The sequence below is a fragment of the Sporobolomyces koalae genome (genome assembly GCF_050403365.1).
Source record: "Sporobolomyces koalae JCM15063 DNA, S_koalae_JCM15063T_v1_ctg45, whole genome shotgun sequence".
Taxonomy (NCBI): Eukaryota; Fungi; Basidiomycota; class Microbotryomycetes; order Sporidiobolales; family Sporidiobolaceae; genus Sporobolomyces; species Sporobolomyces koalae.
Window position 1 is genome coordinate 51,531 of NW_027481726.1, and position 26,333 is coordinate 77,863.

Consider the following 26,333-nt stretch of genomic DNA (forward strand, 5'->3'; position numbering starts at 1 on the left):
GCAGGGCCGAAGGCAGCGAAAGCACAACGGGGTGAAGGAGGAGAGAGCGAAGAGTCTCGTGAATGTCAAACCTAGAAGCGCGTCCTGGTCGCGATAGTCCTATCGCCGCGTGCCGGCGATACCGACTGTACACTTTGCAGGTGACAGTGTAAGATAACTGTTCGTTTGTCAACCCCTCGACGCGGTTGGACCTGTTAGCATGTCCGCGGACTGACCACCTTGACGCTTCTAAACCTCATAAAGCGCCGAGAGGATCGCCCGATCGCCTCTTGTTTCGATACCTGCTCTTAGCAAGATGGTATCTTGCGAGATGAGACGAGCGAGAAACGCTGCACAGCACAGTGAACGAGAGGAGCCGGAGCCGGACAGGGGTGAGGAACCGGAGACCAGCGGCCGCGGAGGAGCGAGACATGCTAGATCACATCCTTGCTTAGAGTGCAGTCTGCATGAAAGCTTCAAGACTTGAGGACGAGTAGGTCGAGATTGATCAAGAGGATTAAAGCGCTGCCGCAGTAGTCGCCGGTTCCCTAGGCTTGCTTGTATTCGCATCAACACGATCTCGCCACCAGCTCGGCTCAAATCGGACAAGTGCACGATGGAACCAGCTTTGGTTCAGGCAGGCGTAGGGGCCGAAGCGACCACGTTCTCCACTTCGCGCCGGCTGATCGCTCAACACCTTGCCAACCTCGTCTCGACCGTGCAAGCGGTTCCCGAAGATCGGCTGCACCTCGAGCAACTCGTACACGAGTGCGTCAGAGACAGCTTTGGACCGGCAGCGGTCAAGGGAGGCGAGGACAGCGAGACTTCCGCTTGGAAGGCTCACGCTCGACGATGCATTATTGAGCATGCGCTCGACCAGGTCGTCCTTGATGCAGTTCAGTCATCCTGTCTTCGATTACAACGAGCGAGACGAGCTGACCCTCCCATTCTGCAGGCGGAATCTCGCAACGACGCACACCTCGAACTTGCTCTCGATCTGATGCTGACCTGTGTCGAAGCCGGTCCGTACCTCTTCTCGCACTCCCTCTCTAAAGCTGCGAGATTGACCACGACGATTTTCGCTTCAGACTATGCCGACGAGATCAAACCACTGACAACCCTTGCCGGCCTGATGGAATCGCGACCCATCTCGGCTTGCGAATCTCTCCTGGGCTATATCGAAACGAGGGTTGAACGCCTGACCAAGGTATTCCTCAGAAGAACATTTGCTCCCCCTTCCACGGCCAATAAAGGAAAAAAAAGCTGACTTTGTTTGCCCTCTTCCCATCGGTTGTTAGGACATGGAGTACACTCGAGGACGAGGCCCAATCTTGTTGAGGTTGCTGAACGACTTGTTGCGCCGGTTCCCACGGTCGAAACCGGAACCTGTCATTTTGAGCGGTCGCATCCTCATGCTGCTCAGCAGCGTGTACCCACTCGAAGAGAAGAGTGGAGTCAACTTGCGCGGCAATTTTAATGTCGGCAAAGGAACCGTGTGGGAACAAGACAATGACGACCAGCGGCAATCGAAATCGACACCCGAAGCAGACAAGGTTTCGAATCAAGACGAGCAGGACGGCGATACCGAGGACGCGGTCAAGGTCGAGAGTATGGAAGTCGAGGAAGGCGAGGAAGAAGAAGCTGCAGCTAGTCAAGGTTGGTTGCATCCCTATTGCCGTGCATGTTTGCTGCTCTGCGCAAGTTCTGATCAATTTTTCCCTTTTCTGCAAAAACCTCAGCTTCGACTCCTGCTTTCTACTCGACATTCTGGTCTCTCCAACGATACTTCAACAATCCCCATCTCCTGTTCAAGCAGCCGTCTCCGTCATCGTCATCATCGCCAACTCCTCTCGAGACGCTCTACACGTCCCTCTTGACCGTCTTGGCGGCCTTTTCGGAGGAATCCAAGAAGGAGAAAGAATTGACAGGTTCCAAAACTGACGATTCGAGTCGAACTTCCCGCAAAGGGAAACAAGTCGAATCGATGCCTCCGGAAGAATCTGAATCGTCGTTGGAAGAGTCTTTCTTCCCCAAGTTCTTGACTTCTCGAAACTTGCTCTCTCTTGAGGTCAGTCCTTGCTCACAAACAAACTGTTTCAAGCGGCTTTTAGCGGTATTGACGAGTTAATCGCCGCCCTTTCTCCCTGCTAGCTGTCTGATCCGACTTTCCGACTGCAGCTGTTGCTCCAAACTCTGATCCTGACTCAATACCTCCTCTCGCTTACCCCGACCGGTCGAACCCGAGCGCAATCCCTCCCGCTCACGAACACGACCGCGTTCCCTGCGTTCGTGTTGGGCAAAGACGACGAGAAGCGGTTACGAGAGATCGAGGACAAGAGTTGGAACGAGGTCGAAACGATGCCTCATCACGAATCGATTCGAGGTGGGGGCAAAACGGTGCGGAAAGCCCTCGAAAGCGTGTTGAGTCGGGAACGCAATTGGGTCAGTTCCCCTTCCCCTCTCCAAATAAACACGCGCCGAGCGTTCCATCAGGCCTGACGTTTGTTTCGACACCTTCCAAACATCAACAGACGGATTGGAAATTGAGATCTTGTGCACCTTTCACGAAACCATCGATCCCGATCTCACAAACTGCCCAGACGGCGCAAACGAAATTGAACAACATGACTCGCAAACCTCCTCGGTTCCCGTACAAGTTGGGCAACGCGCGTTTAAGTCGTGTGTGGATGAATGATTTGAAATCACTCCAAGGGTTCGAACCTGATGTCACGTGAGCCGTTTTCTACGCTTTTCTTCCCCTCGAGTCTGGATTGAATGAAAAGCTGAGACAAACCTTCATGACCGTGCGAATCTCGCAGAGACGACGAGTTTGACCCGATTATCCGAGAATGGAGAATGACCAAGAAACGGATCGAAATGACTCGAGCCCAACTGAAACAACTCGGTCCTGCTTCAAACCCTCGGATTGCAGAACTTGAATCGAGTATCGAACCTGTAAGTTCTTCCAAACCTTTACCTGCTCTTGCGTCCCAGGGAACCCAATGCACTTGAATGTTTTTACGATACTCAAATTCCCCGCCCTCGTTCCCCTCAGATGACGATCAAACTTCAAGCGTTACAATTCAGAGCGATCCGAAGTGCGTCGACCTTGTACTTGAGACATTTCCACAAGATTGGCAGTGGCGACGTCGAACAATTGTTGCAAGAGATCGAAAACGAACGTCGCGAACGAGAAGAACAAGAAGAACGTGAACAACAACTCGAATCTGAGCAAATCCGGTCGGAATTGGTTGGTCAGGATGAGGTGCGATCGGAACGAGATCAAGGTGTGCAAGAGAAGGAGGAGGAGGAGAAAGCGGCGATTCGGTTAGGAGATACTCCCGTACCTGGACCTGAACCGGAATCGGAAGGAAAGTCAGAACAAGCGGATATCGGCACGAACCAAGTGAACGACAAGGTCGAAGCAGAGACTGAGCAAGGCACGGTTGGATCTGCACCTGCACAAGAGCCGTCGAAAGTCGAACCTGAAGACGAATCGGGAACGCCTCCACCGCCTTTGAACAAACAAGTCGTGACGGAAAACCCAGGGACGCCAAAACGCGCGCGCGAGGAAGATGTCGAGGCTATTACAGCGCCACAAGTGGCGGATGACACAGAGATGACGGATGAAGCGTCTTCGAAGAAACGCAAAATCGAATAATGAGTAGATCTGTCATTCATTTTGCATTCACACTACTCTTGTACTCTGCCCGATGCCGTGACCTGTCAAGTACGAGTACGCAGACTCGACCGCGACCAGACATGCTTGGCGCTGGCTCGTCTCGTCCTGGGCGCCGACATGAGGCAATACGACAACTTGATCGAGGGTCAAGAGCTCTCGATACCGTTCGAGGGTCGGAGGTTCATGTTCCAGAGTGTCGATCCCAGCTCCTCCAATCTCGCCGTTCTTGATTGCTTGAACGAGAGCTTGCTCATCGATCTATAAAGGAGAGTCACGATTCAGCAGAGTGCCCAAGTCTAATGTGATCAAGCCGGACATCTCTTACAAGACCACCTCTGGCCGTGTTGAGGATGACGGCCGATTTCTTCATGAGCTCGAATTGTCGTGCACCGATCAGACCCGTAGTTTCGTCATTCTTGGGACAATGCAGCGAGACGATGTCGGCCATTTGCAACAGTTCTTCGAGCGTGTCGACACGACGATGAGCAATGGGTGCGAGTCGAGACGGATCACTTGCGGTCCATTTGTCCTTCGAAGAAGTGGGCGAATACACCAGAATCGGACATTCGAACGCACCCTTTTGAAAGCAGAAAAAGATATCAAGAATCGACATTTGTATCTCGGTACTTGGAAAGGGTTTTTGCGCGCGCAAAGAAAGAGAGAACTCACGATGAATTTTTTTGCGGTCTCGCGAGCTATATCTCCCATGCCGATCAAACCCACTGTTTGTCCCTGTACGGTTTGTGCCCTCCAATCGGCACTGATCGTCTTTTGTCCAGACCTCAAGGTTCGATCGATTTGACATAGTTTGCGACGAACCGCGATTGCAAGTCCTAAAGCGATTTCTGCTACGGCTTGAGCGTTGCAACCCGGTTGGTTTGTTACGACAATCGATTTCTGTCGACACGTATCAAGAGGTACGGAATCGGTGCCAACGCCTGAACTCGACAATCTTTTCTTTGTCAACAAACACTGCGATTGAGAGAGGGATTCTTGTCGCGAATAAAACTGACCATTTCTCGTTACGATGCGGAGGTGGTTCGCTCGCTCGACATGTTCCTTGGAGAGTTTGCCAGACGTGACAATCGCCGCATGAGCCGTTTCGTACCATTTATCCGAACGAGGATCGTTTGAATCGATCACGTCAAACAATTCGTGCGCGAGGTGGAGCGCGGCAGGATGGATCGCGGTCGGCAACCATGCGACGAATCGTTGTCCATCGATGGATGGTGCAGCAACAGTCATAGCATCCGTGGTCGTCTGAAAAGACAAAGCGAGCCCAAAGGTCGGATGTCACAGATCACGCGGCCGGGTGTTATCGCGCGTATATGATGGCGTGCTCCTTCCCCCGAGTCATCCAAGCGAGCAAACGGACTTGCGAGCAGATTTATAGCTAGCCGAAATGTCGCGATTTGCGGTTGCTCTGTCGCTACACCGAGTAGGGGTTGCCAAAGTTGCACGCAGCACGTGCGCATTTTTTGATATGACGGATGATCAGCCGACGCTACGCGCGCGCACGGTCCCAGGTTCTTCCTCTTCGCAGTCTCGCAAGCTGCAGCGCGAAACAAGGATGGATTGTCAATCAAGGGTATAGAGTTCTATAAGATGCGAAGCGAAGCAAGACGAAACTATACAACAAACATTAAGAGAAATATCAGTCTAGATCAACAAGTCGCAACTGTTTCCCCGAGGCCTGGGACGCGGACGACGAAAGCCATTCGAGGTCTTCAAGTAGGGTGACGTCTTCCTCGTCTTTCTCGTCCCCTTCGTCGTCCTCGTCCTCGTCATCAAACTTTGGGGGTACTTCGAGTTCAGGGTCATGTTTGCGAGATTTCTTGAGGTCGAGTCCAGGACAGTGTTCACTCTCTTTCGAGACGAGTCGTGAATGATGCAGAGTCCACATGATGTCGTATCGATCATCAGGGTACGGTCGAGTCTTGGGAGCTCCCAATGCTTTCACAATCGTGTGCAACATCGAGTGTTTCTGCATCACGATCATTCACCAACGAACGAACGAACGAACGATCAGTTTTTTTCGTTTCCTCGACAACAGGGAACCGAGAGAAAAAGGCGGTTTCAAAAGAACGAACCCAACAAATGAGAACATCTCCCGTTCCTCCTGCCTTGGCATACTGTTCGACCTTTTTCCGTACACACTTGGCATCGTCGACTTGACAATCGGTATCGACTTTCAACCCGAGGTGATCTGCGATCGGTTTGACCGTGTCAAACGGTCGTTTGCGTTTGTGAGTTTTACGGTCATAGTCTTCTGCGAGGATCAAGCCAATCTTGAATCTTGGAGTCGCGAGCATCTGGAACCCCCATTTACACCTGTCAATTTTTAACAAGCTCTTGCTGATAATGAGTCAGGGAATGAGCCCAACACTCAACTTGTTTCAAACACTTGGCTCGTTTCTTGCCCTTGTTATTGAGTCCCGTTTCACCTTTTGAACCTTTCTCTCCATGTCGAATCAAGTACACTTTGTTGTGGTACCGAGTTGAGGATGTCGATCCGAGTTCGACGAGTGGTTCGAGCGAAGAGTCGGTTCCCTGTACTCGAGGCTCGTTCGTAGGGAACGCTGTAGCGATCGCTGACAGCGTCAACGCAAGTGATACGAGCGGTACGCGCATGATTGGAGAGTTGGGTAGCGAGAGTGGGTGATTGCGATGACCGAATCGATGGCTTTGGTTGAATGATGCTTGGATTCGCTAGTCGAGAACGAAACGCCTATCGCGAACGATCGGGTGTATAACAAGTTAGAGCGAGTGACTGAAGGTGATCGAAGTTCGAGGCGAGGGAGAAAAGTCGCGAGAGGGAGCGAGTTGCGCAAGAGAGAGGGAAACGGACAGGAGGTCAGCGACGTCGACGAACGTGCCTCCGGTGATATTTCGATCACAGGCAAGACTCTCTCTCCGTCATGCTCCTCTCATTCAAGCAAAAATATATAGATTCTCTGTCTTGAAATAGGACTAGGCTGGAAAACCATGCGCTGAATGTCTACAAGTACAAAGATGCAGCGAACGCGACCGAAGATTGACGTTCGAGACAAGCCATCGAATCGACAAACTTTTTCTCCAACTCTTCCGAACCGATCGCTTTTGCAGCTGCATTGTCATAATAAAAAAAAAAGGAAAAGTCAAGATCAAGGATGAGCAGGGAAGAACCAGAAGGGCACGTACCCATTGACATTTGACGAATCAGTTCTTGCAACCTTCGGAACACTCGGATCAACGAACCCTCAAACACGTCCGTCATCTGAGAAAACGATCTCACCGTTAACGACAGCAGGAGAGGGACGGAGAACAAAGAAGAAAAAACTCGCCTTGCAAATGTCGGAGAATTTGGCACCATTGCACCAACTGTACACGGCGTCCATCAATTCAGGTTTGAACGAAGCGACGTACTCGTCTTCGACGATCGGCAATTTGCTCTCGATCGCAATCTTGGCTATCCGTCGAGCCGCTTCTTGCATCACTCGCAAAGGTCCACTCAGTTCTTCCTTGAGTTTCGAAGTTTGTTCCGACTGTGGGTACGAACGATCCGCTCCGTCTCAATCATCGCGTTCTAAGGGAGGAAAGAAGGGAGACAAACCTTTTCATCAAAGACAAAGCAACTCAAGAGTGCGGCACATTGTTGCGGAGTCAAATCGTTGAACACGCCTCCAAAGATCATCTCGGTCAACAAGAGTTCATCTCCCGAACTGATCTCGCATGCGACCCTTCCTTTCTGTTCGACGACATCGTCGTTCGTCGCGAACCCTAACCGTCTCAACGCACGTTTGCGGTTCCTCAGTTCGTCGAGGTGCATGACGGAATGCGCCGCTTGGATCTTCTTCTTGGTCGTACGGATCTTGAGTTTGAGCGCTTCCTTGGCACTGTACTGGTCGTACAAAGTCGGCAGATTCGGGTCCGTGTGCAGCGGGTTCGACAACAGTCTCGATTCGAGGATTTCGATGCGCTGTTTCAAAAGAATCGTCGCCCAACCAAAGAGTTCAGTACGCTTTTTCGGAGCTGGAGGAAGATAAGGAGAGGTGGAGCTCACGCGCAAGAGTTTCTTGAACGCTTCGTCAACGATGCCCATGTTTTCTACCGGGTCCAACAATGCGATCCCATCTGGGAACCTGCGTTTGACTTCCTTGACACTCTTGAGCGCTTGCATCCTCGAATCGAGAGGTTTCAAATCTTTGGCCAAAAAGATTCGAATGTGACTGATCCCGTCCAACGTCGAGAGCAACACGGGCACGACCGCAAACTCTCCTTCTTCGTTTTGCGGGCAAGGTCGGATCGTGCTGATCTGAGAAGCTGGTGATTGTTTCGAACCTTTCTGCAGAGGTTGCGGTGCGGTACCTCTCGCGAGGTGAAGCAAAACATCGACAATGTATTGACTTTGAGGAGGTTCGTCGGCAGGCAGAGGTTTGCCCTTCAGAATCATTTGAAAGGGAGTCAGCATTGGAGAGGCAAATGTGTGAAACGCAAGAGCCTCCCGGTGAAACCATTAGCTCACCTTGGTGCCAACCCGTTTCTGATAATTGACGACGACTCCCCATCCAAAGTCCATATCGTCATGTTTGACTCGGACGAGTCGACCCGGTTGCAAGAATGGAAGCGCATACGTCGGATGATTCAGGACGTCGCGCAAATCCTTGTTCAGGATGTCGAGCTGTTGTCGCAAGTCGTAGTAATCGGCAACGTTGTCCTCGTCCGGGATCACGATCGACGCTCTCTGTTCGTCGAGGGCCCTCAGCTCTGGAGAAGAAAGATCCCAGCGATTAGTACGACTTCACAAAGAGGTAGAGAGCATGAGTTGATGCGCACCATCTTCGAGTTTCGGTACCGATGCCGTGTTTTGGAATTGGTAGAAGCATCGCTCGAGCATGTACTCTGGGGTCAAGCCTTCAACCCTCATCAGGTTCAAGATCATGTTGTACCCGAGGTGGAACGCCGAATCCAGTCGATCGGCTTGACCTTTGACCATGCCTTTCGCTGCCGCCGGTTCGAGTTTCTCATCCGTCATCATGATGACGATCCCACGATCATCCAACCCTCGACGTCCCGCACGTCCCGACATTTGAATGTATTCTCCTCCACTCAAGTTGCGGAAATCTTTGCCATCAAACTTGCGCACCGAAGTGAACACGACGGTTTTCGCAGGCATGTTGAGTCCAATCGAGAAGGTTTCAGTCGCGAACAAGACTTTGATCAACCCTTCTTGGAACAAAATTTCGATCACTTCCTTCAAGATGGGCAACAAGCCTCCATGATGGATTCCGATCCCTCGTTTGAGCAGAGGGAGAATGTGTTCGATTTGAGGCAACCCTCGATCGTCGTCTGACAAGTTCGAGATGGCATTGTTGAACACGGTTGCGACCATGTCGCGTTCCTCGTCCGAATTGAATTCGAGTTTCGACATTTGAAGTGCGAGACCTTCGCACTCGCGTTTCGAAAAGGCAAACACGATGACTGGGTTGTAGTTCTTGACCATGATCATCTTGACAATCTTGTAAATGTCGGAAGGACCTGTAAGGTAAAGCAGATTGAGCTTTTCTCACTCGTATACAACATGGTCTTTTGAAGGGAGGATGTTGTTACCTTTCTGACCTCCTTTCTTGGTCTTGCCTTTGCGACCTTTGCCACTTGAAGCGCTAGCAGGATCTTCCCCTTTCGCTTCCCCTCCGAGGGCTCCCATCGCTTTCACAAAGTTGTCCTCTCGGAAGTTGCCCTTCTCGTCGACCACGAGGTGGATGCCATCTGCACCTGCTGGGAACAGGTAGTGTTGCAGTGGAGTAGGACGGTAGTCGGTGTAGACGACGTGACAAGGTTGTTGATGCGTCGTGCAGATCCATTCTGCGAATTCCATCGCGTTCGGGATCGTCGCAGACAGGAACACGTATCGCACTTTGTGAGGCAACAGGATAATGGTCTCTTCCCAAACGACACCACGTTCTGGGAGTGAGAGCTTGATCAGCACAGGGGAAAAGTTCTCGGCGAAAGAACAGAAACAACAAAAACGTACCTTTGTCACGCATGTAGTGAATCTCGTCAAAGATGACCCACGCGACTTCACGCATGATCTCGGAACCTCGGTACAACATGGACCTCAGAATCTGCCGACAAATCAAGAATGAGCTCCAAGCCCTACAGGACGTTCGGAAAAGATAAAAAGAGGCTCACCTCGGTCGTCATGACCAAACACGATGCGGTCGGGTTAATCGTGACATCTCCCGTCATGAGTCCAACGTCGCCAAACTCGGCGAGCATCTCTCGATACTTCTGGTTTGAGAGCGCTTTGATCGGTGAAGTGTAGACGACTCGTTGACCCTGTTTCAAACATTGCGCGATCGCGTACTCGGCGACGACGGTCTTTCCGGCACTCGTGTGAGCCGACACGAGGACGGATTCGTTGCGCTGGATCGAAGCGACCGACACTTTCTGGAACGGGTCGAGTTCGAACGGGTAGGTGCGCGCGGGTTCGGCGGGCGGGACATGGGACGAGATGGGGACGTAAGGGTAGTTTGGCGGAAGCGCCACTTGGTGTCGCACCTGAGCACAAGACTGATTCGTCAGTTACGTCGAAATGGCGTCCGAGAGAGAGAGAAGCGAGAGTGACCTGGTGCGAGAGGATGAGGCCCTCGTCTTCGCCCTCTTTCGGCGCTTCCTGCTGCTGCGCGGCCGACCCGAGTCCAGTCGAACTCGGTTTGAGCTTCGTCTGAGCGGTGATCTCGATCTCGTCGGTTACAGCGAATGCCTGCTCGTGGTCTCGCTTGAGCGCGTCGTCTGGGGTCTGTCCCGGCACGGTGAGCGACTGCGCCGGCTCGGATTCAGCCGTGTTTGAAGTCTTGAGCTTCTTGAGCGAGTCCTGGTCGACGGGCTGCTGTGGTGCGGACGGGGAGAGCGGGCGTTTCGGGGTCGAAGTCGATGCGGTCGATCCAGCTCCGCCTCGGACCGCTGCACTCGCAGACGCTGCAGCTGCCGGCTTGGCAGTGAAGGACGAGAACAGATCGTCGTCCATCGTGGGTGCACAGTCCAACGAGTTGGAACGAGAGTCGAGTTGGTTTGATCAAAGTTCCAGATTTCCGATGAACTTGAATTTCCCTTGCGTAGCGGTTCAGACTAGTCTCCCTTGGGTTATTCCAGCATGCACGGATACATCGACACCATCTCGGTGCCGTTGCATCTGCCTCCCTCGGCGTTCAAGCCTGCGACCGCATCGTCGACCTCGAACGCGAAGGGCAAACAGAAGGCTCACAACCAGGATCAAGTCACCCCGTCGAGCACCGCCGCGTACGATGTAGTCGCAAACTGGACCCCTGCAGACCGACTCGAAGTCGAGAAGATGGTCCAAATGGCTTCCCTCCGCAAGTCTCCCTCCCTCGCCTCCCTTGCCCTCCTCTCCCTCGCTCGCTGACCTCTTGGGCTCCTTCGACAGTCGGGTACTCGACCGTCGTGCTCGACATCTCGATCCCTCCGACGTTCGACCCTTCCCTTCTCTCCTTCCCGACCCCGTTGTTTCCGAGTCTCGATCCGCGCACGGCGACCCCGGGCACCCCAAACCTCGCCCTGCAGCTGTGGAGAATCACGATCGAAAACTACTCGGACGAGGCCGTCAAAGGCGCCGGCCAAAAGGGCTGGTATGGCTTTGTAAGTAGTGAAACCCCTCTTGTTTTTCTCTCTTTTTGCGCACATATCTCATCGCTGGTTCGCAACACTAGGCCAATTCAACTGCTCCTCTGTACCCTCAACAAACGACCCTCCTGTCGGTCGTACCGACGACTCTCGCCTCGTTCTCTCACGTCGCATTGTCCCTCTCACCTCCCTCGGCACATGCTCCCACCCTCATCTCGATCGACCCTTCCCTGTCACCCCGGTTACCCTTCCCATTGAAACGTGGACTCATCTCGACCTTGTCTCGGTTCGGAGTCTCGTTCGAACTAGTCCTCAGAGGATTGACTCGTCAAGATTCCGGAGGAGGAGGTGGAGAGGGAGATAGTGGGAAACGTAGGAGGAATTGGATCTCGGGTGCGAGAGAGATCGTGAGAGCTACTCAAGGCAAAGGCGTCGTGATCAGTAGTGGAGCGAAATGTGCACACGAGATGCGCGCGAGTCAAGACTTGATCAACTTGTGAGCCAACTCTCTTTCTCTTCTCCCCAAAAATACTCTCTTGTTGATGTTCGATTTTGGGTTTTTCAGGTGTTCGTTGATTGGGATGCCCGCGAATCAAGCAAAAGATGCTCTGACTGTCAACCCTCAACGATCAATCTTGAGAGGCCGTGAGTTGTCCTTACCGTATTCAACTTGAACCATTCATGATTGACTTCTGCCTTGTTTTATTGCAGTCTCGATGAGGTCTACTTACAGAGGCGTCTTTTCGAACCCGACTCTCACTGCATCCGATACAACGAAAGCCTCCGTCGTTCAGATGGACATTGAGAAGGAATCGCCCACAACGACGATGGGCGGCAAGAAGAGATCTTCAGGACAACCTACGACAAAAGAAACCACCTCTGAATCTGCGAAACGACCAGAACAGAACGGAACCGAAGGCTCTGCAGGCAAGGGCAAGAAGAGGAAATTGTAGTCAAAAGTTACGAGGATATGGTTCCTGATAGAACCCGCTTGCATTCCTGTTCTTTTCTCTTCTAGAGCGACGTGAGGCCATACATGATGTTGCCCGACGCTTTCTCAAAAAGTCGGACTCGGATCTTGACCTTCCGAACATTTTCTAATCGCAGAGGGGCATGCAAGATCTGAGCCCCTGCAATTGACGACCGGTGACTCCTCACCCCTCACGCCGGGATGTATCGACCGAAACCCAAGACGGGCTCGGTATGGTGGGATGTATTGTTCATCTCGACAGTCACGAGCGCTCAATTCAATGCGGTACGTATCGCGCGACCTCAACCTGTTCTCTCTCTCTCGCGCGCGCGTGTAACTTCCATGTACACCAAGATACTGGTCTGACGCTAGCAAGTGACACACAGCAAGGACTGATAGGATCTACCATGGTTCCGGTCGAGTCGATCGCGACTGGAATGCTCGACACTCGGAATGAGCAAGAGTACGCCTGGATGAATGGTGATTAACCTCCTCTAGCCTTTGATTCCTTGGCTCCGTTGGTCTAGCTGATCGCAAACAAGAGCGTCTCCAGCCTCCTATGCATTGACAGCTGGTCTGTTTGTGCTCGTCGGAGGTCGACTCGGGGACAAATAGTCTGTCAAATTTCCGTCTCTGATCTCTTGAGGCTATGAACTGTAACCTTTTGTACCTGACGCTCGATCATTTATATCAGTTCTTCAAAGACCCTCTTTTTGCTGGGTTACTTCCTCCTGTTTGCGTTCAACCTCGGGATCGGGTTCACCTCGTCGCCAATCTCGTTCGACATCCTGCGTGCGTTCGCCGGGATCGGTGCGGCGTTCGCAGTTCCAAACTCGATCGCCCTGTTGGGAAAACAGTACGAGCCAGGGATTCAGAGAACGATCGCGTTCTCGAGTTTGGGAGCGTTGGCTCCGATCGGGTTTCAAGTTCATGCAGTCTTTGCCAGCTTGGTCGCTGAACGAGTTCAAGTCAGGTGGATCTTTTGGCTAGAGTAAATTGATGCATCCCTTGCCTTTGATTTGAAGTAGGCTGATCTTGCTCGTTTCGTTTCTGCAGGGCCATCTTTTGCGCTCTGTGCGGGTTGATCGGGTTCCTAGTCATCCCACAAGACGAATTCGATCGGTCAATCCGGATAGACTGGATCGGAGTCAGCCTCGGACTCGCAGGCATGATCCTATTCAACTTTGCGTGGAAGTCAGTCTCTGTCTTCTTTTTACCGCGTCAATCTCGTGCGCCAAGACACTGACACGGGACAAATTGCAAAACAAAAAGTCAAGCTCCACTAGTGCTCTGGTCGACTGCCTACGTCCCGGTACTCCTCGGAGTCGGGATCGCCTTGATCGTACTCTTCTTCCTGTGGGAACGCAGGCAAGGCGACAAAGCTCTGTTACCAACCATGATCTTTACGAAAGATGTCATCGGAACCTGTATCGCCTTGTGGTTCGGTTGGATGTCGTTTGGAATCTGTACGAATTCCATTCTCGTGCCCTCGCTCGTACAGGGCTTCATTTTTCGCTGATCCCGGTGCCCCTCTTGTTGGTTCGACAGTCTTGTTCTACACCGTGTCGTTTATTCGAGATATCCGAGGGTTTCACCAACCTCTCGTCATTTGTGCTCAACTCGCAACTCTGGCTCCGTTGGGAGCTCTCGCGGCACTCGCAGTCATCTGGTTGACACATCGTCAAGTTCCGGGACATTGGATCTTGGCTGCCAGTTGCGCTTGCTTCTGTATTGGAAACGTCTTGATGGGAGTCACGTCAGTCTCTTTCTCTTACCTCGTCCTCGAAACTTCAAGCAGTTGATGTTGCCTGTTCACCTCAGTCCGAGATCGCAAACGTTCTGGGCCATGGTACGGATTACTTTCATTTCTTTTTCCTTCTGAATCCAAGAACTGACACTCTGCTCTACACATTTCCTCTCTAGGTCTTTCCCGCCGAAATCATCATCGTGTTTGGACCCGATTTGTCGTTCGCTTCAGGAGCGTTGATCATTGCAAACTCTATCCCCCGCAGCATGCTTGGAGTCGGAGGAGGACTCATGAACTTGTTTGTCCTCTATCTCTTCCCGTGACTTGCTTGTGAGCGACGATTCGAACTTTTTCCTTTGTGTCGCTCAAACAGGATCACCAACTATTCAATCTCGATCGGACTCGGTAAAGCGCATCCTGCTGGAATCTTTTCGCAAAGGATTCACATTGCAACAGAATTTGACATGTTTCTGAATCGTCTTTCAGGTATTGCCGGGACGATCGAAGTATACACGAATGATCGGGGTCGAGATGTGCTCAAAGGCTACCGCGCCGCGTTCTGGTTTGCGAGTTGTATCTCGTTCGCCGGGTTACTGCTCGTGCTCGCGGTCGTCAGGGTCAGGAGTGGTCATGGTGGACAAGGTATCGAAGGGCGAGAAGAGGACGAGGAGGAGCTGGATGAGCGGGAAAGGCAAAGGGTTGGTACTGCGGGGGACAAGGATAGAGGTTCAAACGTTTTATAGCGCTGCACTGATTTATATAGAGCTTCAACGAGCTTTGTTGGTGTAACAAAGACTTCGGTGTAGCAGCCCCAACACAAGGGAGCTTGTGTGCACGCACCCCTTCTTCTGTTGGTTCGCGTTCGCAAAAGAGTCTGACGTCAACGCGTTGGCGCTCGCCGCGGAACGATGCGTCTGTGACGGGTTCGTTTCCTTCTGTTTCTTTCACGCGTATGCGACCTCTGCGCCTGCTCATTCGGATCGAGACCATGTCAAAACCAAATTGAATTCTTCTCAGCGCTTCGCGTGTACTCTTTTTCGTTGAAATTCCACATTCAATCTGGCGGCAACACGGGTGACTCCCCTCAGGAAGATAGGACGTTTCCTTCTAGGAAGCTAAGCACTCGCTCGTCTCCGGAGTTCTAGCGCCATGCGCAAATTGAATCTGGAGCAAAGCAGTTGAGCGCAGAGTGGCGCCATACTAACAATGGTTCCCGATGGCGAGGATATGCGGCATCAACAGCATCTCAAGCCGTATCGACACCCGAATTACCTCAAGGAATCCCGAAGTGCTCGAATCTCGAGGATTAGTCTGGCGTACCTCGCAGGAACGCCGGCGTTTGCGCAAAACGGCAACAGGACAGTGGGCGCATTCGCGCACGTTCTTCGAAGCCGGTTCAGCGAGAGGCGTTCTCTACGTCCTCAACGCCATTGCGACCGGGGAGCGAGCACTGATAATACGAGATGATGCTGACGTACTGCAGAGAAACCGCGGCGTTCGGACCGCGCGGCTATTCGGAGCGGGAAAATGATCAAGCGCTTTGCATTTTGGAAAATCGATTTGCACACTGTTACGTCTGCAGGGCAGCTGCAGTACATATTCCATTCGAGACGTGTAGACCAAGGGAAGGCTGACTGTACAGGGCCCCTAGGCTAGCGAGATGAGAGATGCCCGAGATCCTTGCCACGCATCGGCGGGAGACCGGCGAGCGCCCACCGAGTCCACGCTTTGAATCGTTTTCCCGGATTTTGCTGCCCCCGACGTCGACCACGCTAAATTTGGCGGTGCTCCGGGTAGCTCTGGGCCGGGACTCCGCTTATCATATAGAGGATCAATAGCTTCGGCCTGAACTGGTCTGGGACGCCACGCGTTCTCGCGCCTCTCGACTTCTCAGCCTACAACCCACGCCGACTCTCGCTCAAAACGGTCTCGCTTGAAGCGTCAGGCAAGCTGATTGCCGCAATGAACTCTGAGAAAGCTGCGGCGACTACGTACACCGGCGAGGAGCCCAAGGGCGGCAATCCTCGAGGCGCGATTGAGAAACCGGAAACGACATTGCGTGAAGATGTAGCGGCGTACGGGCTCGAGAAAGTATACGAACGTCATGGTCGCATCGACCTAATCCCGCTTCCTTCGTGAGCTCTCTGATTCAGATCGCGAAACCGAATCAGAGCTGACTCGGGTTCCGACGACATCAGCGACTCTCATCTCGATCCTCTCAATTGGCCATCTTGGAAGAAGCATATGGTCTTGTTCCAGGTTGCTTTCTATGCGATGATGGGTCCTTTCTCAGCGGCCGCCGTCATTCCTGCATTCGAGGCATTTACAGAGGATTTCAACATCAGTATCACTCAAGCTTCCGTAGGTCGACATAACCTCGATCTCAGCTCTTCTGAATTGACCCATCAATCTTGAACAGTACACGGTGTCGATCGTGATTCTCTTCCTTTGCTCGTTCTTGATCTTTGGGCCCATCGCGAACCGGATCGGTCGTCGGCCAGTACTCGTAAGCGCGGAGACGTCCGCTTTCAGAGGTAATGCCCGGGCTAGAGCTGACAATTCATTGTGCAAAGTAGCTCGTCTCGCTCATCATTGCAGCTGGATGTCATCTTGCCGGTGCTTACGTGCACTCGTATGGTACGATGATGACGGTGCGCGTTTTCCAAGGGTATGTCTCGACGATTAGCCTACTTTCTCGCTTTCGTCACTGATCCTTTTCGATTTGAACAGCATCTTTCTGAGTCCACCGCTTTCGATCGGTGAGCCATCGCGCTTCGGGCGGACTTTCCCAGCGTTTTCGAGGCTGATCAAGCACGACGGTCTCACCTGATCCTCGCATTGCATAGGCGCATCAATGATCAACGAAATGTTCTTCTTGCACGAGAAAGCGAGCAAGCTCGGAGTTTGGACCCTCTTGACTACGCTTGGACCGCCGGTCGCACCCCTTGTCTTTGGGCCCGTCATCTACCACGAGCGCTGGCAGTGGGTCTTCTATGTCCTCGCAGTGACAAACCTTGTCCAGTTTGTCCTCTACGTCTTCTTCGGTCCTGAAACCCTCTACGACCGACCCGTTCGAGGAATTCAACAAGAACAAGTTCTGGCGGAACCGCCTAGTCAGAAACGTGAAGCGTGGTGGAGGCCGTATGTGACGTTCCGGCGTTGGGACAGAACACCGTGGTCGAGGATGCCTGCCGAGATGGCGCACCCATTTGCATTGTTTGCCTCGCCGACTGTATTTTTGCCAACTCTCGCATACTCGATCGCATTCTCGTACTCGAACGTGCGTGCTCCGATCGTTTCAATGACCAGTCAGGCGTGTACTGACTCTCTGTTCCCACTTGAGACAGGTGCTGCTGACGGTCGAGATCCCTGCGCTTTTGGGTCGCAAATACATGTTGACGCCGCAAGGGGTCGGCCTTCAGTTCATCGCAGCATGCATCGGTGCAATTCTGGGTGAAATTATCGCCGGGAAAGGATCCGACTGGTTCATGCAGTACAGGACTCGACGCGCTCACGGAAATCGTGTGGCCGAATTCCGCCTCCCATTCGCTCTACCGGGTTATCTACTAGCGGCAAGTGCCGGACCTTCCTGTCATCTGCTCGGCAGACGCTGAGCTGTTTTTTCTGTGGGGTCCCCAGGGTATCGGTATCATCGTTTTCGGAGTTTGCTTGCAAGACTCGCAGCCGGGACACTGGAACATCAGGCCCCTGATCGGGGTCGCGATCGCCCTGTTTGGCAACCAGCTTTTGACAACTGTCACGTATTCGTACGCGATCGAGTCCCTTCCACCGACGTTGGCGCCCAAAGCTCCCGCTTTCATTGCGACGTGTCGACAAGTGTTTGCGTTCACCGCTCCGTTCTACCTCAACCTGATCTTTGAAGAATTGGGAGATGCGAAAGCAGCCGGGTTGTTGGCGGCTTTGACCATGGGGTGAGTGTAGCTTTGAAGGCTGTTTGAGATGGAGACCGAGCGCTGATCCCATTCGTGTTGTTCGTTCCTCGCAGATTCGGCTTCATCGCAAGTCTCGCGTTCTCCTTTTCCAGAGTTCCACACGCCCAAATCCTAGAGAGACTGACTAGTACTCTTTGCTTGATCACAGTGCATTACGGCCTGTATGGTTTGGGGCCAAAGCTGGCGACGCAAACACGAAACCCACTAAACCCTCGCAGAATCTCTTCAAGTGTACATAGGTCCATCGTGCTCGTAGAACTCACGCCACTATACAAAGTTTTGCACTTCAAAGAGCGTTTTCGCGAAAGTCCTTGCTGTCCGGCCGCAAAATCTTACCTGGTCGCGATGGTGAAGCTTGCATATCAGCAGGAGAGCAAATAGTGTTCGAACAAAAGCCACATTCGAATTCAACAAGGGGAGCAAGACTCGACAGATCGACAGAGAAGGGGGGAGTATCCATGGTCGGCTAGATGAGCTCTTCTTTCAGGAGAAGAATACTCCCGTGAGACCCACGCGCGCCATGACATAGCAAAAGAAGAATGCGTAACACGCATCCTGAAGGATCCCCGAGTTCCGACCTCGTCCCCCCGCGATCGGTCCACAGGTCACTTGAACCGCCGCGGCCCACACGATAATCTTGCGTACGCAGAAATGGTAGTGCGTGCCAAATCGGATCCAGTACGAACCATTCGCGACGAGGTGTTTCATGGAACGGATTTGTTCGATTTGATCCTCCGTAACCGTCAACAACGATTGTGAATCGCTCAGGACGAAAGTGAGGAAACAGATCGTGAGGACCCAACGCGAGATCGCTTCAGAGTTCGTCAAATAGCGCGAGGCATTCCACGTCGCTTGACCAATCGCAAGAGCACGATCCTACCAGTGAAATCGTGTTTGTTCAGCTTGAAAAGGTGTAAGGTCGGAGAGAGCCTTGTGACGTACTTTCGTAGAACGCGGTGCAACCGGCTGAGTCCGCTTGACCTGAACGGAGTCTTGTTCGATCCCCATCTCTGATTGACTTGAGGGTGAGGGTAGGTGGTTGGTGATCGAAGCAGGTGGGTAGAGGAGGAATCCAGGAGGAAGTGGGCTCTACCGCGCGTGGCGGAATCAGTTCGACAGGGTTCAGCAGGGTTACGGCGCCGCTGCCGCTGCCGAGCGAAGGAGAAAGAGGCTGTGCCCGAACCCCGCCAAGTAAAATGCTAAACCTTAAATTTTGCAAGCTTCCGAAATTTCGGCTCCCGCCAACTCCCGCGCCGAAAATGCGACTTTGCTGAATCTCGATGATTCTTGATTCTGCACTTGCAGGTTTGCAGACTGCAGACTGTCTGACTCGCCAGATCTGAGATGAGGCTAGCGTAAAGGGACGCATGCTGCCATGGAGCCGAACCCGACCAATTGAGCGTTCTCGGTACAAACGATTATACTTCTGGACGCGGCCGATCCCCGAAGTCATACTGAATGTGCGGTGCTCATCCTGCGTGCTTGTGGCAGGCCGCAGTATAGGCAAGAAGGACAGAATTGCAATCTCTGGTACGTGTGCGCAAGGACACATGTTCCAGCCTTTCCAAACAAGTAAAAATCGAGACGTCTCGGTCGACCAACTGAAGCGCTACGTAGAACCCTAGGAGGAGTGGTGAAAACAGAAAGAAAAAAATGTAACGAGGAGAAAACCAGCTCATGCGCGTTACCACATATGACGAGGTGACGCAGACGAGCTAGTTGGCAAGCTATCCAAGGGAATCAAGGTGGAGGAGCAACGAAAGTCTACGGATCACCAATGGCTGCCTCGAAACCAAGATGAATCGTCAATATGCGCTCACAAAATTAGCGGTTCAAAGAAGGAAAGGCTCACTCCATGATATCGCAATCGATCTCTTCAGATCTTAGTAGTTCCGCTCAGACTGACACTCGCCTACTTGGTAGCCCGAGTCTCCAGTCCAGTGACGGAACGCTCCATGCCAGGTACCCGAATTGGCCATGTAACCACAGGTTTGCGAGACGCCAGAGGGAAGCGAGCCATACGAGGACAGGACGAGCGCGTGAATGTCGTTCCAGTTGAGCGATGTGCGGGCATTGTCGTAGTTGGCCCAGTAAGTTGTGTGAAGCGACCAATAGCTGCGCTTGGCGAGTGCGGGAGAGCCTGATTCCGATTCGTACGAGGCAGCGGGAACGGCGAAGTCGAGCGTGAAATTCTCGAGGTATCCGTTCGCGTCAAAAGTCGCGGTTCCTCCGACGACAGTGGGTTCAGAGTCGGCGACATCACGAGCGACTAGCGCAGTTCCCGATCGCGCGATAAAGTCGAGAACGCTGATGGTCGTGCTGCCGTTGGCGCCTTCGACGAAGGGGACCGCTGCTTGAACGCCCGCAACCTCGACGTACAGAACATCCGAGTCTGGTCCGACGTCACGACGAGCCAATCGACGAACTTGACTCGTGTCCCTTTGACCATAAACGGAGGACGCGATCCAATCCGTCACGCGAGAAGCGACCGTTTGGACCGTGTTCTGACCGATGCTCGTGATAGCGGCTCCCACCCAGACGTCACGACTGCCGATGCAGACGAGCTTGTTGTTGTAGGCCAGGACCGTCGTCATGCCATTGTGACAGTGACCTTGACGTTTTTCGAGCGAATGAGGCTCGCCCGAGGATTCCAGCGACCGAGGAGGGACAACGGCGGCGGAGACGGCTGCTCCAGAGAGTGCGAGAGTAAGAAGGGTGAGGAACTTCATGACCGCGAGGGAAGGGGATGAAGTTGGCAAGGTGAGGAGAAGGCTCGAAGCAGAGAGTTCAGAGAGCGGTGAGTGCGGTTCGTCACAGCCATGAGCCCCTCCATCGACTTAACTCGCATCCCCGTGCACCCACGGAAGCGGATGGTCACGCGAGGGAGCGAGACGAGATCGATCGAAACTCGCGGAGGTTTACAAAGCTCAAGGTTTAGGTTAGCTTACTTTTAGGTTTCATTACAGCTGATTGCAAAACCGAATGGAATCACTTTTCCCCCCTTTTTTTGTAAGTTTTGCTTTGCTCGCATTGTAGCTTGACGAAACAACGAGCTAGTGGTCTAGGGAGTGCTATGTGATCCTCCCAGAGTGTCTGTGACAGGAACGCGCAATTGAGAGCGAGTGAAATGGCGCAAGCTGACTCTCCGTATTACTCACATTAGCGCGAGTTACTGGGGACACCCTCGTCTTACGGCCTCGGAATTTCGAGCAATCATCACTGGGACCTCAAGAGTACACAGACGAGCAACAAAGAGAGCCGGGAACAAGCCAGAGCCGAATCTGCGAAAAAAAGGGGGAAATTTTTGGATTCCAGCCGGTTTTGCAATCAGCTGTAATCTGACATCTGAACCCCTGTGAACGCTCACCTCTGGGCTCTCGCCGGAACCCGCAAGGCTTCAAGCTCGCTTACATCGTCCTGCTCACAGGATGCGCGGCCCGCACAAGGGCACATGCAGCTGTTACGAGTGCCCTTCCGGCCTGAACCACGTCGGTGAAACGCCGACAAGGTTCAGTTTGCGCGACCCTTGGCATCGGATCCTTGCTAGCCCCTCGCGGCTATCGATCTTGGACGCCTCCTGCAGCGATGGACCAGATCGGTCGATGGGTCAAAGTCTTGCCGAGGCACGGGGTACCGCTCGGTGAGTGACTCGGTCGTCGGTGCTGCTCCTGCTCGGCGCAACTCGCCGCTCTCTCCCGTTCGAAACACATTTAGTCGAAACACATTTAGCCAGGCAAGATACCCTTCACCCCAAGCCGTACGTCAAGTCTCGTCGCTGACGCTTGCATCGCAGGATGCCAATCCTTTCCAAAATCGTCCTTCTCCTCCTCGCTTCCGTCGTTGCGGCTGCCGCCGTTCCGATCGACGAGGTCCCGCGCCCCGGTCAAAGTCAGAAGAATCGAAACGACAAGAGGCAGTCAAAGTGTGAGAACGGAACCCATGCTGTGTTTTCATTGGGGCCGTCAATGGTATGCGTGGCCGACGGAACCAAGGCGGATTGGGCATTTGGAGCGGCCATCCTTTCGATCGGCTCCGGCTCGCTCGCGATCGTTATCAACGCAATCTCCAACTGCATCAGGGCTAAACGTTCCGGAAGCGTATCTGTCACGTCGGGAGCGAACAATGCCCGTCGTGGGATCGCTGAACGAGATGATGAGGATTCACTTGCCGTCGTGACGTTCGGAGATGGCGAAGTGACCGTTCCCTTCGCTCTGGGCGCGGATGGCAAAACAACGATCGACCTACTCGACCTCTTCTCGCAGTCAGCCTCGTCGCTTACCGCTCGCGATACACTTCAAGGTGAAGCCCTCGTCGAGGGAGGATCTGCCATCTTCCATGCAAACGGAACACTTGATACTTTCAGTATCGAATTTGCGGTCGCCTCCTCAGCCCCCATCACGAACACCACTACACCCACCCTCAGCAAGCGAGACTACTGGGCGCTTCACACCACGTACTGGGCTGAACCTAGCCACGCATCGACCTCTCTCAAGGGCAACCAGCTGCACGACCTTGTCGAACATTCATACAGGAATCTCCCCCAGGGAGTTTCGCAGGTCTGTGGATACATGGCCAACTCGGGTACTTGGCATGGTGCGTTCCGACACTGGACTGGAGACAAGGGTTACACGATTGGGGAATGCGAGTCGTCCCGCAAATACAAGTAATGAACGACCTTGCTCGGTCAGAACGTCAGTCCCTCTCCATCCTCGGTCTCGCGAAAGTCTTGACAATCGACTAATTCGTGGCGCATGTGGTCAGTCAGCTTACATTCCGAGAATTCTCCCACAACGCTTCAAGACGCCCTCCATAACCCGACTTTCCCAAGCTCCCCTTTAGTTCCCTTTCCCGTTTCTGGCTCCTCATTTCTCAACGTTCCGCCTGGCCTTTTTCTTCCTGGATTTTATGGTATCTCTCGAGTTTTGACATCTTTTGATCATGGCAACTGCTACCACAACGTATATGCGACCGAGAGGAGAAGGCTTTGACCGGGGAGACTCTCAAAAATTAATTTGCGACATGATCGATTTCTCGACGCAGATTTCTCAGACATGAGGTGTCTTCTGGCAAGGAAAGCGCGATCGTCTTCTTCCCCCAGTTAGTTTTTTCAAGCGGTGTCGAAATGTTTGATACACACACAGAAGAAATGATGAATGTCTCCTCGTCGTCCTGGAACCCCAGAACAACGAGCCGAAACACGTCAAAAAAGCCATGAACAGAGTTACAAAGGCGTCTTTCTTTTCTCTTCGTACAACAGGTGATCACGAGGTGAAAGACAAAAAGTTGAAATCGGGTACTGCCGAACGAAAGACGAAGCGAAAGAGAACAAACGAGAGAGGGCAGGGGTATCAAACAGAAATGTCGGAAAGGGAGCTATAAGAGAATCGGATCCTAGAGGGGCGAGAGTGGATATATCTTCGAGGTCCGCGAAACAAAGTGTTGTCCTTGTACAAGGATTTTCTTGAGGTTTTCTTCGATTCACGATTTGAAGCGAACGTCTAGAGGCTTGTCATGGGTAGATCCTCGTCTGAAGGTGCAGGCGCAGGTGCAGATGTCGAGGGTTCGTTGTGGGGTAGCACTACCGAACCGGACGAAGAAGTCCTGCTTGTCGAGATCCGCCGCATTCGATCTTGATACCGATCCTTTTCGCGTTCGCGTTCGATCGCTTCTCGTTCTCGTTCAAGCTCTTCGAGGTCGGGAGAAGGGGACTGTCGTTCTCGAGCAGGATCTCGTCTTCGATCTGCCGTCCGATACCTAGTAGCTCGGCGTGCAATGTCAGCTTTCTGTATCTAATTATTGCTTTCCCCTAAGGAAGAAAGTTTCCAACGCACAGGTTGTGCCGGTCGATATATCGAATCGCGACGCTCGGAATCAGATACTTGACACTCATGCCTTTGCGGATAAACAGTCGGACTTTGGTGGACGAGACGTCGTTACGGACGAGTTGATCGACCTGCAATTCGCGCGATGTGTACTTGTTAATGCCAGAGCGGATATTCGAGAACGGAGAAAACACACCATGTAGATCTGGTGGCGATACAGGGCGAGCGGGGACCTCGAATGGACCGAGGACGAGGAAAAGATGGTCTGATCGAGTTCGGATTCGGCGCGCTCGATGATGTAGCACCCGTAGATGCCGAGAATGTGGTGAAGCTGAAGCGGGGGAACGAGTGAGCGAGAGATCAAATAACGGCAGGGAGAACAGGACTACCTACATCTTGGTCGGCCCAGACTCCCGGTTCCGACATGGTCAGGATGAGGTCGCTACCAGCGAGGAGCATGATCCGAACTCTGCGCTTCTCGACGCGGGTCTCGCCTGATTCGGGGTCGGTCACAACGACGTCGGCACCACCCCGCACAGTGTTGAGTTCGTGGTCGAAATGATCGAGAACCTGAGCGGTCGGGAGGTACGCGGGCTGGCGTGCTTCCCACGGGTCTACCATGAGCCAGTCGCTCGTGTCGGTCACGGCGGCTTGACACATGTTGACCCGGTGAGTCGCCGATGCGAGCCCGAGCTTGGCGTACGCGTCGTTGACCGGCGAGAGGTAGCCGCCGACGACTTCGAACTCGGTGTTCGTGCGCGCGTCGTCGCGGGCCATCTCGAACATGCGCAGGTGCAGGAACGTGATTGGACTGTAGCTGCCACATGCGACGAGCACGAGCGGCGTCTTGCCCGTCGAGCCTGCAGTGAGCGAGCGAATGTGAGTCAGCCTCGGCATCCGTAGCGGTTGGGTCGGGAACCTCGCTCGGCGGATCTCGGTCGATCCGAGTCGGATCCGCACTCACCTTGCACTGCAGACAGTCGGTGAGTTGGAAAAGTGTACGCCCCTTCCATCAGGGGCAGGCGACAGGTGCGAGGGCGGTGGGAGAATGAGGTGATTGCGATAAAAGTCCTTTGCCGAATCTTTTCTCCACACATCGCACCGCCCGGCTGCGGGACTGACGGGCCTCAGCTCGACCCGCATGGGACCGCCCTTGCCTGTTCCCGACTCTCCAACCCCCAAATGCGAGCCCAAGGGTCGTCCCGCGTCACAGCGGCTGCCTGGCGAGCTCTTGTCGCTCATCCTCGAGTTGACCCACGACTGGGAACTCGCGACGACGCTCGGGATCCGCACGACGTTGCCCAAGCCGGCGCCTTGGATCGAATTCGCAACGCCGCTCGATCGGGCGATCCTGCGCTCGTCGACGTCGACGGTGCCCGTCGAATACGCCACCACACATGTCCATCATGACCACCTGACCCAGTGGGGTGCGCGCGTCATGCTCCGCTTCGGATACGTGCATGTCCTCGACTATCTCGCCCGTCATGACGCGCCCCAACTGCGCGCGCAACTTCGACAGCTGCTGCCCGTCGTCGCGAGCGCGTGGGGCCGTACCACCGTTCTCGAATGGGCTCAGCACTCGCTCGCGCTCGGAGGACTCAAGCCAGACCCCAAGACGACCGCTGAAGCGATCGACGAAGCGAGTCGGCATGGACAGGTCAAAGGTAACAGCGATCCTGTTTCTCGACTCGGGCCCTCGCGGTGCTTGCACGCTGACCGTCAACCTCTCTTCGCTCGCAGTGCTCGATTTCTGGAGAAATTCGGGATTGCCCCTCTGTACGTCGACGAACCTTAATCTACTTTCACGAGAGAGAGAGAGTCGGACGGACTAACCTTTGAGAACGAGAACAGACTACTCGGAAGCGGCTCTCGATTCCGCCACGATCAAGCGTCAACTCGGAAGTCTCGAATGGTGGAAGAACAGCGGTTTGCCCCTCAAGATCGGTTACGTCGTGAGTCTCTAAGCTGCGCTCGTTTTTCGGACCGAGGTTGATTCTTTCTCGGCCTCCCCTGCGCAGCTCGATTTCGCTTCGATGGAGGGGTCGACCGTGTGCCTCGACTGGTGGGCCGATTCCGGCTTGCCTGTGAGGTACTCGAAAGCGGCGCTGTACAGTCTCTCGAAGAACGGCAACGTGCGCCTGCTCGACTGGTGGCAGGCGTCACGGTTCTCGCTCGTGTACGACAAGGAAGTCCTGATCAACGCGACTCGGTACGGACAGACGACCGTACTCGATTGGTGGTTGCACAGTGGACTCGACATCGAGTACCGGTTCTTTGACATTGAGGAAGCCCTCGAAGACTCGGTCGCGAACAAGGAACAGACTCAGAAATGGTGGGAACACTTGGGGTACAACACTTCGCTCGGAGCCAACACGTGGATGAAACCGAGAAACTTGAGACACCAAGCCGCCAAAGCCAAACCCCTCGACGTACCGCAATGACCGAGTCTTTTTTGTCCTCCTTTCTGTCAATAGTTTTTTCTTCTTCCTCTCTCTTTCTTGCATGTTTTTGTCTGTACCTCGTCGTTCCATCATGTTACCCCACCTCTCTTGTCGTA

General features: G+C 53.5%; 11 protein-coding genes across 11 annotated transcripts; 5 read left to right on the forward strand and 6 right to left on the reverse strand.

Moving 5' to 3' along the window:
* Positions 1 to 595: 595 nt before the first annotated feature.
* On the forward strand, positions 596 to 3,640 carry JCM15063_002017 (uncharacterized protein; the record flags this gene model as incomplete). Its single annotated transcript, XM_076680777.1, has 8 exons — positions 596 to 1,001; positions 1,068 to 1,186; positions 1,278 to 1,635; positions 1,719 to 2,047; positions 2,131 to 2,421; positions 2,511 to 2,710; positions 2,799 to 2,934; positions 3,035 to 3,640. The coding sequence occupies 8 exons, from the start codon at positions 596 to 598 to the stop codon at positions 3,638 to 3,640; spliced, it is 2,445 nt and encodes an 814-aa protein (XP_076532086.1).
* Positions 3,641 to 3,667: 27 nt separating this feature from the next.
* On the reverse strand, positions 3,668 to 4,906 carry JCM15063_002018 (uncharacterized protein; the record flags this gene model as incomplete). Its single annotated transcript, XM_076680778.1, has 4 exons — positions 3,668 to 3,919; positions 3,987 to 4,238; positions 4,331 to 4,599; positions 4,675 to 4,906. The coding sequence occupies 4 exons, from the start codon at positions 4,904 to 4,906 to the stop codon at positions 3,668 to 3,670; spliced, it is 1,005 nt and encodes a 334-aa protein (XP_076532087.1).
* Positions 4,907 to 5,315: 409 nt separating this feature from the next.
* On the reverse strand, positions 5,316 to 6,292 carry JCM15063_002019 (uncharacterized protein; the record flags this gene model as incomplete). The annotated part of the gene is made up of 3 exons (XM_076680779.1): positions 5,316 to 5,645; positions 5,752 to 5,973; positions 6,053 to 6,292. 3 exons carry the CDS (start codon positions 6,290 to 6,292, stop codon positions 5,316 to 5,318), a joined length of 792 nt encoding a protein of 263 aa, XP_076532088.1.
* Positions 6,293 to 6,659: 367 nt separating this feature from the next.
* MTR4 (ATP-dependent RNA helicase MTR4) lies at positions 6,660 to 10,670 on the reverse strand (the record flags this gene model as incomplete). Its single annotated transcript, XM_076680780.1, has 11 exons — positions 6,660 to 6,766; positions 6,842 to 6,917; positions 6,985 to 7,185; positions 7,254 to 7,619; positions 7,704 to 8,081; positions 8,166 to 8,407; positions 8,477 to 9,178; positions 9,251 to 9,604; positions 9,675 to 9,765; positions 9,833 to 10,201; positions 10,269 to 10,670. 11 exons carry the CDS (start codon positions 10,668 to 10,670, stop codon positions 6,660 to 6,662), a joined length of 3,288 nt encoding a protein of 1,095 aa, XP_076532089.1.
* Positions 10,671 to 10,796: 126 nt separating this feature from the next.
* Positions 10,797 to 12,237, forward strand: RPP1 (RNA-binding RNA processing protein RPP1; the record flags this gene model as incomplete). Its single annotated transcript, XM_076680781.1, has 5 exons — positions 10,797 to 11,016; positions 11,088 to 11,299; positions 11,371 to 11,780; positions 11,850 to 11,929; positions 11,996 to 12,237. The coding sequence occupies 5 exons, from the start codon at positions 10,797 to 10,799 to the stop codon at positions 12,235 to 12,237; spliced, it is 1,164 nt and encodes a 387-aa protein (XP_076532090.1).
* Positions 12,238 to 12,455: 218 nt separating this feature from the next.
* JCM15063_002022 (uncharacterized protein) lies at positions 12,456 to 18,162 on the forward strand (the record flags this gene model as incomplete). Its single annotated transcript, XM_076680782.1, has 21 exons — positions 12,456 to 12,539; positions 12,641 to 12,734; positions 12,808 to 12,868; positions 12,949 to 13,245; positions 13,311 to 13,448; positions 13,527 to 13,720; positions 13,803 to 14,010; positions 14,076 to 14,103; positions 14,178 to 14,299; positions 14,375 to 14,406; positions 14,488 to 14,643; positions 15,896 to 16,136; positions 16,200 to 16,362; positions 16,421 to 16,507; positions 16,578 to 16,669; positions 16,732 to 16,760; positions 16,848 to 17,281; positions 17,349 to 17,573; positions 17,641 to 17,933; positions 18,008 to 18,047; positions 18,103 to 18,162. The coding sequence occupies 21 exons, from the start codon at positions 12,456 to 12,458 to the stop codon at positions 18,160 to 18,162; spliced, it is 3,078 nt and encodes a 1,025-aa protein (XP_076532091.1).
* Positions 18,163 to 18,437: 275 nt separating this feature from the next.
* On the reverse strand, positions 18,438 to 18,962 carry JCM15063_002023 (uncharacterized protein; the record flags this gene model as incomplete). Its single annotated transcript, XM_076680783.1, has 2 exons — positions 18,438 to 18,830; positions 18,897 to 18,962. The coding sequence occupies 2 exons, from the start codon at positions 18,960 to 18,962 to the stop codon at positions 18,438 to 18,440; spliced, it is 459 nt and encodes a 152-aa protein (XP_076532092.1).
* An 875-nt stretch (positions 18,963 to 19,837) lies between these two features.
* On the reverse strand, positions 19,838 to 20,683 carry JCM15063_002024 (uncharacterized protein; the record flags this gene model as incomplete). Its single annotated transcript, XM_076680784.1, has 1 exon — positions 19,838 to 20,683. The coding sequence occupies one exon, from the start codon at positions 20,681 to 20,683 to the stop codon at positions 19,838 to 19,840; it is 846 nt and encodes a 281-aa protein (XP_076532093.1).
* Positions 20,684 to 21,748: 1,065 nt separating this feature from the next.
* Positions 21,749 to 22,621, forward strand: JCM15063_002025 (uncharacterized protein; the record flags this gene model as incomplete). Its single annotated transcript, XM_076680785.1, has 1 exon — positions 21,749 to 22,621. One exon carries the CDS (start codon positions 21,749 to 21,751, stop codon positions 22,619 to 22,621), a length of 873 nt encoding a protein of 290 aa, XP_076532094.1.
* An 831-nt stretch (positions 22,622 to 23,452) lies between these two features.
* JCM15063_002026 (nicotinamide/nicotinic acid mononucleotide adenylyltransferase) lies at positions 23,453 to 24,789 on the reverse strand (the record flags this gene model as incomplete). Its single annotated transcript, XM_076680786.1, has 5 exons — positions 23,453 to 23,708; positions 23,786 to 23,907; positions 23,973 to 24,107; positions 24,170 to 24,636; positions 24,741 to 24,789. The coding sequence occupies 5 exons, from the start codon at positions 24,787 to 24,789 to the stop codon at positions 23,453 to 23,455; spliced, it is 1,029 nt and encodes a 342-aa protein (XP_076532095.1).
* Positions 24,790 to 24,917: 128 nt separating this feature from the next.
* JCM15063_002027 (uncharacterized protein) lies at positions 24,918 to 26,217 on the forward strand (the record flags this gene model as incomplete). The annotated part of the gene is made up of 4 exons (XM_076680787.1): positions 24,918 to 25,440; positions 25,517 to 25,552; positions 25,628 to 25,728; positions 25,795 to 26,217. 4 exons carry the CDS (start codon positions 24,918 to 24,920, stop codon positions 26,215 to 26,217), a joined length of 1,083 nt encoding a protein of 360 aa, XP_076532096.1.
* Between the last annotated feature and the right edge of the window lie 116 nt (positions 26,218 to 26,333).